Source organism: Helobdella robusta (genome assembly GCF_000326865.2).
Source record: "Helobdella robusta unplaced genomic scaffold HELROscaffold_13, whole genome shotgun sequence".
Lineage (NCBI taxonomy): Eukaryota > Metazoa > Annelida > Clitellata > Rhynchobdellida > Glossiphoniidae > Helobdella > Helobdella robusta.
In genome coordinates, this window is record NW_008703718.1 from 2573536 (window position 1) to 2587055 (window position 13520).

The 13520-nt window shown below is 34.2% G+C and overlaps 1 protein-coding gene across 1 annotated transcript; it reads right to left on the reverse strand.

Moving 5' to 3' along the window:
- Positions 1-1448: 1448 nt before the first annotated feature.
- Positions 1449-11174, reverse strand: HELRODRAFT_120633 (hypothetical protein; the record flags this gene model as incomplete). Its single annotated transcript, XM_009014274.1, has 4 exons — positions 1449-1733; positions 1991-2255; positions 9938-10037; positions 10955-11174. Coding segments are annotated over 4 exons (870 nt in total), but the record flags the coding sequence as incomplete, so codon positions are not given.
- Between the last annotated feature and the right edge of the window lie 2346 nt (positions 11175-13520).

The following is a 13520-nucleotide window of genomic DNA, read 5'->3' on the forward strand; positions in this document are numbered from 1 at the left end:
ATAACGTTATTAATAATGTTTTTTCAAAAATGTCAAATATTAAATGTTTTTTATTTAACCTTAAAAAACTTCATCAAGATGATAAAAGTCTCGTTAGAAAAATTGAGAAACTCAACTACAAGTAGAATAATGCCGAATACGCAGTGATCTTTATAAATAATTGTGTATATATATATATATGTTTGTGTGTGTCTGTGTGTGTGTGTGTGTGGGTGTGTGTGTGTGTGTGTGTGTATGGTGGTTGGCAATATTTCAACACAAAATGGAAATTCGCCAAATAAAACTTTTAAAATGAAACCAACTCCTCAATGGAAAAATGTTGTCTTTAGAACAACATTTAAATCCACTGGGTTAAAAAGATTGAGCAGCCATCGGCACAAATGTGAGCGTACTTTTGTTGACAGTTAATTTTCCTTCTTTGCGTCCATTTTTTGTTTGTACTTGTTCATTTATTGTTTGTGCATGTTCATCTTTTGTTCACACACGTTCATTTGTTGTTTACGCGTGCTCGTTTGTTCACGCGTGTTCATTTATTGTTCGTGCATGTTCATTTGTTACTCATGCATGTTCATTTTTTTGTTTGTGCATGTTCATTAATGTTCATTTGTTGTTTGTGCATGTTCATGCTCATTTGCTGCCTATCAACTAATCAGATGGATGGATGGATGGACTGTCGTGACGAACCAATGCAAGCGTTAAATTAACGCTGAACATAATTACTTGAATGAATTGTTTTTTTTTTACTATTATTATTTTTTTCAATTGTTGGTTGCGGACAACGACCCTGGAAAAGAGAACCTGAAAGTACAGACGTGTCAAAGTTGAGAATGTCAGTTAATATTAAATCATACACGGCGGATTCAATATTTTCACATACAGTTGAAAAGATAATACAATCAAATTTTTTGCAAATTTTTAAAATACTTTAATATAAATATAACGTTTTCACCGACAATAATACAGGCGTAAAAAAATAATACAATTGCAGCGAGAATCCTGATTAAATACAATCGTTTCAAAACTTATGAAGAAACATCTTCTACTGAAACGTTCAACGCGCTTAAATTAATTTTCTTTTCATTAATATGTTCCACAATCACGCATCACTATCACGATCACTAACACACATACACTCACACAGACACACGCACACACACACACACATTTACACGCTTTTTAATTTAATTCACAATACATCTTCACTATTAATTTCACGTCAGCGAATATACGAAAAAGAAAAATAAATTCTAAAATTTATCTGGCCTCACGAAATTCTCCCTTCATGTTGGAACGCTGAAACAGACAGCCACGTTGAGGAGATGAGCTGAATTCCTTCTAACGGACGTAGACTTGGGCTCTCTTAATTTCCTCTCCCTTTGATTCGCCTGTCTGACTTTCACGCACATTATTTGATTTTTGTAATAATTAAACGCGGCGCTGGTAGAGTTGCGAAATGTTTTACTAAAGTAGCAGTATATGAGTGGGTTGATGGAACTGTTGGCAGATCCCAGCCATTTGGCGAACGGAACGATGTACTTGTAGGCTTTGAACTCATTCTTGTTCATGTGTGAGGAGTAGAACATGTTGCGGAATTGTAGGATGTAGAGGGGTAGCCATGACAACGCAAACACGAACGTCACGGTCATCAACATTCCAATGACGTGTGTCTTCGAAGCCTGAATCATTCGATCCGTCTGCGATCCTCGAATGGAACTCACGTCACGTCGACACACCTTGTTGTTCGGAGGTTGGTTGGTTGATCGGTTGGTCGGTTGGTTGATCGGTTGTTTTGTTATTGGGTTTTCATTTTAATTTTATTATTTTTTTGAAAATTTAACTTACAATTCTAATGAAATGGAATTACGATGAAAGCAAAAAGCAGACAACGAACACAAAACTTTTCGTATACAAATACTTAATTTTGCAAACAACAGCGTATCATGCTGGCAAAACAGAGAACAAACAGACGGAGGAGAAATAACGCGGCAACCTTAATGGCGATGATGGCGTAGAGAAGGGACATGAGAAGAAGAGGAAGAACGTAGAAAACAACGATGACAGCCAGAATGAAGATGGATAGATTGGGATCATTTGTGTCCATCGTACACCTCGTCATGCCCCGATCCACCAGAATCCTGTAGAAGAATATCCAGGGGATTTGTATGCAGGCTGGAAGAATCCAGATGACGACGATAATATACATGGCTACCTTTCTTGTTATTATCACTTGTACCGGATACATGATAGCACAAAATCTAATGATGGTGATGATGATGGTGGTGATGACGAGGATGACGATGGTGGTGGTGTGAGTGAATATGATGATGATGAAGATGATGATGATGGTGATGATGAAGATGATGATGGTGGTGATGATGATGATGATGGTGGTGATGATGATGATGATGGTGGTGGTGGTGGTGATGAGGATGACGATGGTGGTGGTGTGAGTGAATATGATGATGATGATGATGATGATGATGATGATGATGATGATGATGGTGGTGGTGGTGATGATGGTGATGATGAAGAAGATTAAGAGAATGAAAAAGATGAAGATGATAGTGAAAATTATGATTATGAAATTTATAAGGGTGATAATGAAGAAGAACAAAATGATGACAACTATAATGGTACTGAAGAAGATGACAAGGTGATAACAATGATGATGATTGACGAAGACAACAAAAGCGATAAGAATAAAATTGATGATGCTATTAATTTTGACGTTTTTACAGTGCATCAGAATGTGTTGCGATTAATTTATTATGCATTGAAGTTGTTATCTATGGTGGCAGTTGTACATTCAAAAAAATAAGGAGAAATGGACACATGTAAAACTTCTTATTAAAAGAAAGTTATTAAAATTCACACTGAAGCCCCAACAAAATTTCATGGCCATTAATCAGGAACTATCAACGAAAACTACAAAATAGCACAAAAATAGCAAAGTTTTTTATGGTGATCCAAAAAGACTGAGTCTGTAACTCTGAGATTTTTTTTAAATGTCCTATTTTTGCCAAGTTTTCTTTAAAGTTATTAGTTGTTCTTCGCATATTATTTCTTCTCCCAGTTTATTCCACTCGTTGATAACTCTGCAACTGAAAAATGTTTGCTTTATCGATCGCGAGCTTTTTTCACAGATCTTATATTTATGCCCCCTTGTTTTACTGTTCATCTTAAGCTCAAAAAGTTTCACTGATTTCAAATTCTTCTTCATAGTGATGATTTTTTCTGCCTGTATCAAATCTCCTCTTGTTCTTCTTTTTTCTAATTTTGTCAATCCACCAACTGTCTTCATACGGCATACCGCAAAACTCCTTTATCATTCTCGTTGCTCTCCTTAAAATATTCTCAAGCATACATGAACACAGTACTCCGACCTAGGTCGAACCAATGCTTCATACAAGTTTAATATGACGATCACATCTAGTAGACAATCAATAAACACAGAACATTCATAATAGAATGAACATTTTTTAAATTATTTCGCTTTAGTAAAATGGGAAAAGAATTATACAGTTTATCTTCACGGCAGAACCTTTTTTATGCATCATGCAACCTAATCACACAGCTCAAACACTATTTCGCGATGTCACGATATTTTTTCCATCGACTAATTTCATACGCTGACTAGTACTTTTATGTTGATTAATGTTTTTTTATGATGATTAATCTTTTATATTAATTAATCTTTTTCATTTATTAATTATTTTTATATTATGTATGGTTTTTTGTTTTCATAATGTCACATCTACATAGTATTCCACTTCGTTGTTCTCTCCTCTCTTCATTACTGACCAAGGGATACAGTACGAATAAAATGACCTCATCAAAACAATAAACATTATTTTTCTTTTTTACCCTTGTTTACCGTCGTTGAATTATTTCCCCATTAGAGATTTTTCTGTTTTGCTTTATTTTCCAAAAGATAATTAATTTATTATGCCTTTTAAAATGATGCCCTGCCGATTCTGGTGGTAACGATTTTGTCCATGATTCAGAAAGAACATTTGCATATAAAGTAGGCCTTCCAGACAAACTTTTGTTTTGTTTATTTTTGTGTTTGTTGTTTTGTTTGTTGTTTTGCTTTGTTTGTTTTGTTGTTTTTTTCTCTTTTTGTTCTTTCTGTCAAACATCTGCAAATTATATAATGAATTTTATTTAGCGTTTAGAAAATTTTGAAATTCCCACCATTCATCAATCAACCCCCTCATTCAAGAGATGTTTTTATTATCTCATTTCAGCATTTTTTTACATTTTTTTATTAAATATACACAAATATTTTTGAATTTTTGCGTACGTGAATAAAAAGAGTCCGTAGGTCGTTTGAAACAAGCTGTCATTAATAACGCCTTCATTGAAATCACGTCATAAGAAGAGAGCAAAGATGAATAATGATCTCAATTGCATTCTTAACTTACTTGTCTATCCATCCAACCAAGTACCCACCTACCTACCTATCTACCCACTCACTTCCTACCTACCTATCCATCCACCCACCTACCTACCATTTATTGCCATTTCACAATTTTAGCATCATTATAATGAATATCATTGCAGTCAACATTATATCATCTTTACCATCATCGTCAACATCAATAACAACAAAGCTACCACCACCACCCTCACCACCCTCACCACTACCACCACCATCATCATCAGCAGCAGCATCATTAAATGAATCAATAACTACCGTACTCTGGCTGAAAGAGCGATCAAGAAAATTCAGGATTTAACGAGGAGATTCTGAAAAGTAGGTCGTCATTGAGTTTGATTGATAGGCAGTCACCGGGTTCAAATGCGTGGTGAGCCAAGTTGTAAGCCAAATCTATCTATTTAGCACGCTGCTTCATCCTCTCTATATAAAAATGTTTTCTGTAGCTTGTATTGGGCAAACGACTTAGATGTCGTTTTGTTATTTAATGAAAAATGACTTATAATGATTTATTTGCATCTAAGCAAACCAGCATTTATCAAAACTAAAAATATTAGTAAATTAGTAAAAAAAATGCGTAGAAAAAACGTGAGAGTTAATTAATTAACTCAACACTGAGGCAGCAGCAGTCCATTAAATTAATTGATTGAACTTCAGGAATTTCTTTATTTATTGCTTGGAGTTTGAATTAGTTAACAACACTCGTAACTGCTAAAAATAAATGGAAGAACATTTTACAAATGTTTTAGAACATGTTTAAGAAATTAAATATTTGACAAATTTATATACAACACAGACATGGAATGACAAATTGAAGGTATAAGTAACAGAACGCTGCTAGAAACGAGCGTAGGGTTGTTGCAAATTTTGCATCTGTGTATTAATGTATGAATTATCTCATTCGCTCGTCAATCAACCCATTTAAAAACAGCTGAGAGAGAGAGAGAGAGAGAGAAGAAAGAGAGAGAGGAAAGACACATCATCGTGTGACATTATTAACCACAGATGTGCGTGTTTCCACCCATGCATACAATAACACTATCGCCGCATCAACATCATGACCGCTATCTACGTTCTTAATCAATCGCTATCTGCCAACTCATAAATAAACCTAATTTCGTACACCTAAGTCAACCCACATACACACCCACACACGCACGCACCCACATACACACCCACACACGCACGCACCCACATACATACCCACACACGCACTCACACACGCACCTACACACACACGCACACACGCACGCACACGCACACACACACGCAAACTTGTGTAAACACCGCATTTATACTTGAACGTGCCTTTGCTCGTAAATAAAAATAAAACACAACAGCACAAGCAAATGTGTTAATGTATGGCTCGGTTAACGTCTACAACGCATTTCGTTTAGACATCCGACTGATTTTTATTAGCGGTTCAATCCAATTTTTTCTGGTTTGCTGTTTAAATCGACTGCGAGCTTTGTTCAGTTTGCTTTACGATGTGGCAAAACCGTAAAAAATCTAATTTGAAACTTCTATTGTATAAAATGGCAAATTGTTTTTTTTCACAAAATTCGGTAGCCATTACATCAGTAAATTATTAATGAAACTTTCATGGAAACATTTTACTGTATGCTAACATGCTAACATTACATCACTTCCACTTCCACGCAATGTTTGCCCGCTTCCATCCGTCTATGTGGTAAGGGTCTACGTACATTTTCTCATTAAAAGCACTGGGTCCCAATGCTGTGGTGATAACAAAAGCAACAAAATACAACAACATAATGCAAGCGATATACAACAGCACACTGCAAGCAATATACAACAACACGCAGTAAACAATGTACAACAACACACTACAAGCAATATACAACGACACACTGCAAACAACGTACAACACAAGACTGCGCTCCAGACGAATCTACAGCAAACTTCTTGCATCATAAAATTGTTAAATTGCTTTCAAATTACAATAGCCGATCATTCATCACAGAACATGCACTGAAATCTTCAGTGGGCGGTGAACCACCCATTTGACCCACTAGTAGACTCGTGTCAGGGGTCACAACGGCCACACAAACGCCGATGAAACGCATGAACCACTTTTACGCGGTTCAAGTTGCAATGATAACCACTAAATTGATCTCACGATCTGAAAACCCTTTTTTCATTCATTCAATCTTTCACTTAGTTGCTCATTCTTCTACTGTTTTTATTTTTAATTTATTATTTTTTTAATTCATTCGTTCATTCATTCACTCACTCACTCACTCACTCACTCACTCACTCACTCACTCACTCACTCACTCACTCACTCACTCACTCACTCACTCACTCACTCACTCACTCACTCACTCACTCACTCACTCACTCACTCACTCACTCACTCACTCACTCACTCACTCACTCACTCACTCACTCACTCGCTCGCTCATTTATTCATTCATTCATTTATTCATCCATTCATTCATTCATTCAATCAATCATTCATTCATTTATTTATTTGTCACTCCTTTTCTAACTCATTTCTTTTCAGCCGTTTATACTTTAATCTTTAATTACCGTATTTGGTCTTTTAATAAATCATCTGCTAACAGACCTAACTTTCCAACTCATTCAATCTCTCCTTCATTTACTCACGCGTCTATTTATCCATTCATTCATCCATTAATTTATCCATTAACTCACTCTCTCATTCATTCATTCATCCATTTACCCATCCATCCATCCATCCATCCATCCATTCATTCATTCATTCATTCATTCATTCATTCATTCATTCATCCATTCATTCATTCATTCATTCATTCATTCATTCATTCATTCATTCATTCATTCATTCATTCATTCATTTATTCATTCATTCATTCATTCATTCATTCATTCATTCATTCATTCATTCATTTATTCATTCATTCATTCACTCATTCATTCACCCAGCCACAATGCATCATTCAATACAAACTAGCGGACCGGCGGGTATTATCTAACTGGAGTTTACAACAATAGCCACTAATAATGATGTATCTTTTATGTACCTGTTATGTTGTACAAATGCCTGCAACAAACATATTTTTACGTAATTATGGTGAAAATTATTACCAATAAACAACAACAACAATAATAATAATAATAATGAATTTTCTTTATTACTTTTATTATTACTCCTGTTTTTGTTGAAATCTCGAAATGGAAATGGAAAACAAATGCGGCCATTATTATGAAAGAGATAGAAAAGTTTAAAGTTCGAAAATGTTATATAAATAAATAAATAAATATATATATAAATATATACATATATATTAATAAATTATTTTTCGGCTTTAATGATGATGTTGATGACGTAATAATGTTTATGACGTAATGATGCGTGTGACGTTGGCAATGAAATGATGTCATTGACGTAGTGATATTGCTGGCGTTGATGATGTCATAATGATGTTTGTGACGTAATAATGATGATAAGGCAAATGATGTCTTTGACATATCATGATATCGCTGATGTAATGATGTTAATGATACGATAAAATATGATGATGCGCAAAGATGTTTATGATATCATGATGTTGGTAATGCGATTTCGCTGGTGATAAAATGATATTGGTTTGGTTGATGATGAAATTGTGCTGGTGGTGGCGTAGACATTTATAACGATGATGAAAGAATGTTCGTGACGTAATGAGGTCGATGATGTCATGATCATGATTTGTTGTTAATGATGTTGTTAATGATATTCATGATGTGATGAAACTGATGACGTTGATTTAGCAAGTGTCGCTCTAAGCAGAAAATACATGAAAGAACTATGACAATGATCGTGATGCATATAAAAAAAATAATTATTACTACTGTGGCTACTACTATTACTGATGCTTCTGCGGCTACTACAACTACTACTTTTACTACAACAACAACAACAACAACTACTACTACTACTACTACTACTACTACTACTGCTACTACTACTACTTCTACTACTACTATTATTATTATTATTACTACTACTACTACTACTACAACATCATCAACAACTACTACTACTGCTGCTGCTGCTGCTACTACTACTACTACTGATAATAATCTTCTTTCTGTCTGCTCTATCTCTATGGATAAAAAATAGTAGTAGTAGTAGTAGTGGCGGTGATAGTAGTAGTCGTAGTAGTAGAGATGATAACGACCACGAAAACGGCAGTGATGATAGTATGACGATATTTATGGCAGTTATGATAATGACGACGACATTTATGGTAGTGATGAAATAATGTAAAGATTTTTTTCCATATATATTTATAACTCGTAAATCGCGAAATAAATAAGTTGATTGTATCTCGTCGAGTCTCTTTATCTGCTCTCTCTCTCCCTCTCTCTCTCTTTCTTTCTCTTTCTCTCATTCTTTCTCTTTTTCATTTTTCTTTTTCTTTCTCTCCTTTTCTTTCTCTCTCTTTCTCTCTCTCCGACACCTCCAATTTTTTTACACTCTAATGCAGTTTTTTCTTTAAATTTTCGACTTTTGTTATGTTTTTAGCACAAAGATTGTGACGCGACAACAAATAATTTGTATCACTGGCAGATATTAATTATTCAATAAAATTTTTATGTAATGAATATGACTTGATGTTTTTCTATGCTGTTTTGTTAGTATTGCTAAGTATTTTACTTAGCAATTCATGACTTCATGAAACCAATTTTTTTTTCAAATTATCCAATTTTAAATCTATTTATTAAATTTTGTAAGTAAAATCTAAGTAATTGACTGGTACTATGTACTAAGTTTAAGTAGATATGTATGAGATTTCAACAAGTTAGAGAAAGAATAGCGGTTGCGTGTATACTTCTGTCAATAAACTCGCGAGTCACGGCGTTAAGCAAAGTAGTATTGAATAATAAAAACTGCTCATAAAAATTTCATATGACAGCATTTCCTTAGCCAAGCGTGCATATAGACCTATTCATCATTTCGAAGATGACAAACATAGCCAAACAATTTGGGGAAAAAACTTTGGGGAAAAATTGGTTGCCTTCCCCGTTCTGCAATCTGTCTGCATAATTTGATGACGTTGAAAGAATAGGGTCGTGCTAATATATCAATCAAACTGAATGGCGGTGGGTTGTTTGAATGTTACGCAGTAATTTATTAAATCACTGCATTCAACTGAATTATCCACATTCCTTTCTCCTATCTTATCATATAAACTTTCCTTTCATTTATTTGTTTTGTTTTTCTGTAAATTAATTATCATATTCATCGAAATTCAACTTTTCAAAAAACTTAATAAATAGAATAAAATATTAAATAAAATAATTTTACTGCCTAATTAACTTGGTTTCAACGACATATTTAACATAACAACAACATTGTTAGCCCATATTATGATCGCAGTGAAGGGCGTACATAAAATTTATATGACCAAACAATTGTAATAATACGTAATAAAATGACAAAAAACATATCATGGAAATAATGGAAAAAAAAGAAGGACAAAAAATGAGAAATGAAATTTGAGAAACCTTTCAATGGCGACGGCCGATAGAGTGTTGATGGATATGAGGATAGATACTGCTTGCATGTAGGGAATCACCTTACAGAGAAACCAGCCAAAATGCCATTCTAAGTTTGAATTTTTTTTAATTTAAATTTGATTTAAAGTTGGATTATTGAAGTTTTTTAAGTTTTTAGGTGAAATTTTACTGCGAAAGTTAAAATTTTTAGTGATGGTTGTGTAAATATTTCAAAATTTGAGATTTCAAAAGTGTTGAAAAGCTGTCTAATTTTTTATTCACGACGTATATCTAAACACGAAATTATAATTTAATATTAATATCCAATCATCTTTTCAATGAAAATTTTAAGAAACCTCCAAGAATACAAATATTGTTTTGTGACATTCATCAATCGATTCATGCGTGTTACAAATATAATATTTTCAAAAACATTAACCCAAGTTAAAAATACACATACACGCCAACCAACAGAAGTAGCTAATAAAAGAAGCAGAAAATTTAACATCGGAAGGAGAGGGAGGAAAAAATAAAATTGACCCCTCGGAGACAAACATTTCTTTGAAAAGAAGACAGGATAAACAAAAAAAACAGAAATGCAGAAAACAAACTCCACAAAGTACTACTATACATGCAAGAATAAACAAAATGAATCGCTTTTTTCCAAATTTTAAAATAAAAACACAATTTTCTTCTCACATGTTTAGCTCAGTCGGTAGAATTGCCGTGTCTCGGGCAGTTACGCGATGGCCTGGTTCGAATACTGTCAGTCCGAAACTCAAAGACTATCATACGCCATGCGCGTATGATACGGTGCTTGGGCGTGCATATTAATGTGTGTGCACGTCGTGTCGTGTCGTGTGCATGATACGATCTTTGTGGCACGAAGGTTTAAATACAGAGATGATATGTAAGTGGTTATGCGTATATCACAGCTGCATAATAAAGAACAAAATAAATATGTAACATTTCGAAGTATCGTATGTAAAAAACGTTCACTCATAATTAGCGCTATACAAGACTGACCGGTGAGAATATTTGACAGCAGAGTGAAGGGTAGAACAAGAAAGGTCACGAAAAGGTCAGCCGATGCCAAATTAGCGATGAAGTAATTGGTGACTGATTTCATCGGTGGAAATTTCTGAACGACAGTCAGTACGATGATGTTATTAACGAGGGCCAGCACGAAGATGATGCTGTACGCTATTGTCGAGATGGTGACGATGGTTATGGAGTGACTAAAAAATGGAATTTCAAAGTTTTTGTTGTTGTCGTTGTCGTCAATGATGATGTCTATGTTGCTGTTATAGCTGTTGCTAGTGTTGTAGCTGCTGATGTTGTCGTTGCTGAGGTTGAAGTTGATGATGCTCTCCGTTGAAATCATGTTGTTCGCTTGTGGATGTTGTTTAGTAGATGCTTTGGATGCTGCAGTCAATGCTTACTTCAATAATTATGTTGCAGTTGTTAATGTTAATGATGATGCTGCTATTGTTTTTGTTGTTGACGATGATAAGTTGCTGATGTAGTGTCATCGACCGGCGTCCTTGCTACCGTTCCAAACATTTTTCTGCATGTTAAAAGAAGAAAAAAATCTGTTTAATTAGATTCGAAAAAATGTTGATTGCTATTTGAACAATGCCAGAGTCACATTGATTGATTATTTTTGCCTCTCTCTCTCTTTCTTTTTTATGCAAGTATCATGTATATATAAATCATTGCGTGTGTGTGTGTGTGTGAGTGTATGTATGAGTATGTGTATGTGTGTGAGTGTGTTTATGTGTATGTATGTATGTATGTTTATATATGGCGAGTATCCAAAAGGTGTATTCGTACGTATACATCTTTGTGCAGGTGTGTGTGTGTGTGTGACTATGTGTGTGTTTGTGTTTGTGTGTGACTGTGTGTGTGTGTTTGTGTGCGTGCGTGTATGTGCATGTATGATTGAACTGCATGTAAGTTCGTTATAAGTGTGCGTATCTGCGTGTACGTGCGCACAGATGGGAATAATTTTCCATTTTTTAACATCAGAGCAAATTATTTTCAAATATTCCAGTTGACTTGCCTTATCTCTACATTCCCATCATAACCAATAACCATCACCATCCTCTTTTTCTTTGTGTGTGTGTGTGTGTTTGTCTGTATTATTAACTTTTATTATTTAAAACATTTATGAGCATTTTTTTTATGAGATGATATACGTTGGATAAATTTCAACACGCTAAACAGTTGTAACGTAACGACAAAATAACCATAACTTTCGAGTTTCTAATGCAATTAGTTTCACACGATATTATCTCAAACATTACAAAAAATGATTTCATCAGAATATATAAATCATATGAGTGGATTGCTTCTTTGTTGCTACGTTGTTCATGATATCTTTTAAAGACGAGAAAATTTTGTGTCCTGCTTGGACAAAAAAGTAGATATTAATTTGAAAAAAATTTCAATTTATATAAATTTATTCTTAAACCACAAAATAATTCCATCAATATTAAATAATTTTGTTCAAAAAATTTGATCATGAAAAATCAGTAAAAATAAAAGCCGTATCATGAAATTGCACAAAAAATGTATCATTTTATTAATTCGTTTTTTTCTGATTAAACCTTATAAGATTTTGTATAAAATTAATTAAACAGTGTAAATATTAACGGGATGGATGGGATGGATACGGACATCTTATTGTTAGTGCGTACATAGGCGAGGAAAAACAATTACTTTATCCACATCTGCTCAGAACTGAAGCGTATCTCAATCCAATCTTGCTTGCAGAAGCACGAGCAAGCAATTCTCCCACGGAGAATTTTCAATTTAAAAAATTGTGTTTAACCCATTTTAGCCTCTGATAAATTACGGCGATGAATGTAAAAGGTTTTCAATAAATTTTACATAAACAAAATTTATTTTGCCGAATGTGGACCACAATTATAAAACTTATTTAGTTAACGTGCACATACACGTAACATACACATAAATTATGTATTGAAATAAAAACCAAAATGTTAAAAAATACTACCAGGGAAGGATGTAGAAAAAATAGTTGTAGAAGAATGATGCGAAAGTGTTATTTAAAAATCCTTAACTCTTCTCCATCATGAAGCGATAGACAACGTGGTTGGGAAGTTATTAAGGCAGATAGGTCCATCAGTACACAAACAACATCCACAGCCTCATCAACAGCACCGTCTAGAAACGAACAACGTCAACATCATTCTCATCATAAACGTCATAAGCAGCTATTATAACATCGTCATCATTAAAACCATCATCATCAAAACAACAACAACATCATCATCATCATCAACATTATCATCATCATCATCAACAACAACAACATCATTATCATCATCATCATCAACAACTACAACATCATTATCATCATCATCATTATCATCATCATCAACAACAACATCACCATCATCATCATCGATCGTGAGAGTTCAAGGTTTTCAGTATTTGGCTTATCTCTGATCGACCCTGCTCACCTTGTCAACATTGCAGCCACATACATTTGAATTTAAACCAGGCCAGCGAACAACATGACTGTCACAGCGTATGTTGATTTCGGAAAAAAAATACCACGTAAAAA